The sequence below is a fragment of the Gossypium hirsutum genome, chromosome A09 (genome assembly GCF_007990345.1).
Source record: "Gossypium hirsutum isolate 1008001.06 chromosome A09, Gossypium_hirsutum_v2.1, whole genome shotgun sequence".
Lineage (NCBI taxonomy): Eukaryota > Viridiplantae > Streptophyta > Magnoliopsida > Malvales > Malvaceae > Gossypium > Gossypium hirsutum.
In genome coordinates, this window is record NC_053432.1 from 79,302,164 (window position 1) to 79,306,436 (window position 4,273).

The 4,273-nt window shown below is 34.7% G+C and overlaps 1 protein-coding gene across 1 annotated transcript; it reads right to left on the bottom strand.

Moving 5' to 3' along the window:
* Positions 1-539: 539 nt before the first annotated feature.
* Positions 540-2,625, bottom strand: LOC107930180 (methionine gamma-lyase). Its single transcript, XM_041077005.1, has 4 exons — positions 2,195-2,625; positions 1,819-2,106; positions 1,628-1,747; positions 540-1,242 (listed from the first exon to the last, which is right to left on the bottom strand). Exons 1-4 carry the CDS (start codon positions 2,589-2,591, stop codon positions 662-664), a joined length of 1,386 nt encoding a protein of 461 aa, XP_040932939.1. The 5' UTR covers positions 2,592-2,625; the 3' UTR covers positions 540-661.
* Between the last annotated feature and the right edge of the window lie 1,648 nt (positions 2,626-4,273).

The window sequence follows — 4,273 nt, forward strand, 5'->3', positions numbered from 1 at the left end:
GCTTATGAAATTACTTTGAAAATATTTTTAAAATATTTTTTCCTGCTTATATACCTTATCTTTTAATAAATAAATTTAAAAAAGAGTCAATATTGTTGTTGAAGATTCTATCACTTGTCTATAGGTTGGGTGGTTGTGTGTTATAATTCTTGGATTATTTGCAGGGGTTTGAATCTTTGTTCTCCCCTGGGGTATGATGGTTCTCTTTAATTCGGGGAGGTTTGAAGCGATTCATTGAGATCCTATACTGAGAGGATGGTGGTGAACACTTAGACGAGAAATCCAGAGTTCATAAAAGGTGTACGCTAGTCTGAATTGCAGCAGTAATAGCGTGAACACCATGTTGGAAGCATTTTAAAGGGTTGCGTTAGTCTTCATGTAGGTGATCTGGTGTTTGGTTTTCAGCTTTCTTTTTATCTGTGATTGTGATGAGTCGGTTTTGGTCCATGTGTTTTTGGACCACAGAGGTTTAACTAGATTTAGTATCACTTTCAGGCTATATAGGTAGCCTAATTATTGGCTAGATTTGACAACTGAAGTAACACAAATAAAACCTTTTATTACCCAGCACTAAGGGATCCATCATTTAACAACTGAAGTAACACAAATGAAACCTTTTGAACAAGGCTTCGATAACTCATTATTCAAGACGAATACAACTTTAATTTTTGTTAAATAAAGTGGAACCCACCTCCATCCTAGAGATTGCCCTTTCGAATTGGCTCCACTTCTGCTCCAATGTCCCAGTATATCCAATCGACATCCTCACCAGCCCCGGCGAGGTACCGGCGAGGGCCTTCTCTTCTGAGTTCAATTCACTGCTGGTACTGCTACCGGAGCAAGACATGAGAGTCTCGTAATAACCCAAGCTAACCGCTATTAACCCAAATTGAGAGCTGTTCTGCAAGTGGTGCATTAGCCTGGTAGCTTTCTCTTCCAATTCCATGTCGACACAAAGAAGACCGCCGAACCCATAGCCCTTGTTGGCCATGGACTTCAATAGGTGGTGTTGAGGGTGATCCTCAAGGCCTGGGTACACGACCCTTTGACCCATTTTCTTCATTCTAGTAGCATATTCCATGGCTCTGAGGCAGTGCTCCTTCTTTCTCAGGCCTAAATGAGGTATCCTTTCAGAGAGTTCAAAGGCAACCTTGGCGTTCATGGTCGGGCCTAGAAGCATCAAAGAACCTTGGTGAAGGTCCATCATGGAGTTCAACAGGCTTTCAGGACCACAAACAGCACCTGAAATTTCCCATTTTATTGCATTAACAAATCTAATCCAATATTAATAAACTAATACGAATGTTGACTAGTTGTCCAAACGATACTTTTTACTTTTCCACTAAATTTGTCAAATTTAGAGCATTAAAACTTTAAGTTGGTATACAGAATTTATCAGAAATATAATACAAAAATGCAACACGCGTCATGCGACATGCTTTCCAGGTGATCATTAATGGCATCATTCACTGGGTAGATAAGTTTCCCCTCACCAAACCTAAAAATCTTGGTTATTTTTGTAGAGTATTATTGTCATACCAGAATAGACTATATTCATTTTCATTTTATATGGTTTTCCAACGTAAGACATGTAATGGTACATGAGAAAAATACGACAAACTCGAACCTGCGATAACATCAGCCCGACCGCTTATGAACTTGGAGATACTATGAACGACAACATCGGCACCAAGCCGGGCATGGGAAAGAACCATGGGAGAGAAAGTGTTGTCGACGACCACCATGGCTCCTTTGTCATGTGCTAGCTTGCTTAGCTCCGGAATGTTGGCCACTGTGAGTGTGGGGTTAGACATGGACTCGTGGCTCCTTTGTCATGTGCTAGCTTGCTTAGCTCCGGAATGTTGGCCACTGTGAGTGTGGGGTTAGACATGGACTCGAAGAACAACACGTTGGTTCGTCCTTGGACGATGGCGTTTTTCACCGCTTCGTGATCGGTTATGTCCACAAACGTGGTCGTGATGTTACAGATTCTTGGCAAGAAATGGGTTAAAAGTGCATGGGTTCCTCCGTAGAGGGTCGCCGACGCCACCACATGTCCGTCGCTGCTGCAGAGTTGCAACATCACTGATGATATAGCAGCCATACCTGTCATCACGAAACCATATTATTAACCTCGAACTTGACGGTTGTGATAATACTTTATATGCATATATAAATTATAATTAGACGTTACCACTAGCAGTGCAATAGGCAGCTTCGGTTCCTTCTAGGGCGGCCATCTGACGACCGAGATTTAAGACGGTGGGGTTGAAGTGTCGACTATAAATGAAGAAATCACGATCGGGGCCCAGTTCTCCAGTGAACATGCGGCGCATTGTCTCAGGTTCCATGACGGTAAAGGTGGCGGAAGCTTCAATGGACATGTTGACGCCACCATGCTCACCGAATTCATGGCGCAGGCTGGCTAAGGAGGCAGCAGGATCGCTTTCCCATGATGGAGGTGCCACCGCCAGTGTTGGCAACATAGATTTCTTGGCCACGAAAATGTCGTCATCCCCTTCAAAGCCATCAGCCGCTGCTGCTCTCTTCTTTGCGGAAATTCCAAATTCACAGCTACGGGTTTCTGCCATAATTAAGTGTCAAGAAGGATTGATTAACGATGTAAATGGCAATAACAAAACTGAGGGATTAATTAAGATTGTTAAGAAAGAAGAAGTGGTGAAGAGATGTAAGGGTTGGAAGCTATAAATAAGCGGTGAAGTGTGCCAAAACGGTGGGGTTATAGATTTTGCAATTTGCAGACACGCGACAAAAATTGAATATTTTAAGACTAGTGTTAGAAGGATTCACTTAATAAGGCAATTACTTAGTTGTTAGAATTAATTATTGAAAAGTAAATGAATATCATGTGTTTATTGAGGATGCATGGTATTTGGTAATAATTTAACCTTTTTTTACTTTAATTATTCTTTTTGATATTTTTAAACAAATATTAACTTTATTCTAATTTAGTACAATAATTAAATTTATTTATTTAATAGTAGAAGGACTAGTTTGATTAGATCCGAGGGACCTCTTAGCTACATTCAATTTCCTTACTTGCTTAGAATTACTCATAATATTTTTCAACTTTTAAATAGAAGAATAAATATACTTTAGCGTATTCAAATTCGCATATTTTTATATTGGCAACAATATTAATACCAACTAAATTAAAATTCAATCCACACTCTTATCTCAAAATTAAATATTATTATATGATCAAAATTAATTAATATGTAAAAAAAATTAATTGAATTTAAAAAAAAAATCAACCCTCTAGAGAATTTTTAGTGAATCAAACTTGTAATTTGAATAATATTTCGTTGAGCACTGATTATATAATTTCCCTTTCTTTTCTAACAACTCTATTTTAAAATTGACCTAAACCTTGTTTGAAGATGAAGGTTTAAATTTAGAAGTAAATAAAATTGACCTAAAACTTCTTTTCTAGACTTTTTTTTAATGACTCTCATGTTTGAAGATGAATTAAAATTGACCTAAAACTTTTGAAGATGAAGGTTTAAATTTACAACTACTTCTTCTTTTCTAGACTTTGAAGATGAAGGTTCAATTATTGTAACTAATAATTTCCACATTTTTGCCATTAGATCTTGGTAGTTGAGTCCTTGGGTCGGTTTTTTCGTTTATGCCATGCGCGGGATTATTTGTGTGTGTAAATTAAAGTATATTAAATTATTTCATTTATGCCATTATATTTTACTGTTGCAGTAGTATTTATATTAGTTTAAAACATTATTTAATTTAAATATCTCTTTTTTTTAATACATCGTTTTGATTTTATTTTTTTTATAAATCTTTTAATTTTAAAATCTATTTCAGAGCTATATTTCTTTTAGATTATTTTTAAAATATTGTTTCATTTAATATTTAAATAGGTTTATAAAGTATATTATGTTTAGTATTTAACCGTATATAATAACTTTCATTTTTATTTTTATAAAATTTTTTTTTATAATAATTAATAAAAGATGTTATTATATTTGGTTTTTACATGTAATTATATTATTTTGTCATTTCTGTTGAGATTTTAGTTTCAAATTTTAATTTTAATTTAATGTATGATGTTTAAAGTTATTTATAAATTATAAATTATTATTATTGTTATTATTAATGTCAATAAAATAATATTTAAAACTTAATTTAGAAAGGGTATTTTGAAACTTAAATTAATAACTATCCTAAAACTGAAAGTTTTTTTATTCTTAAATTTAAATTAAATTATTATTAAATTTAATTATTTTATTGCTAC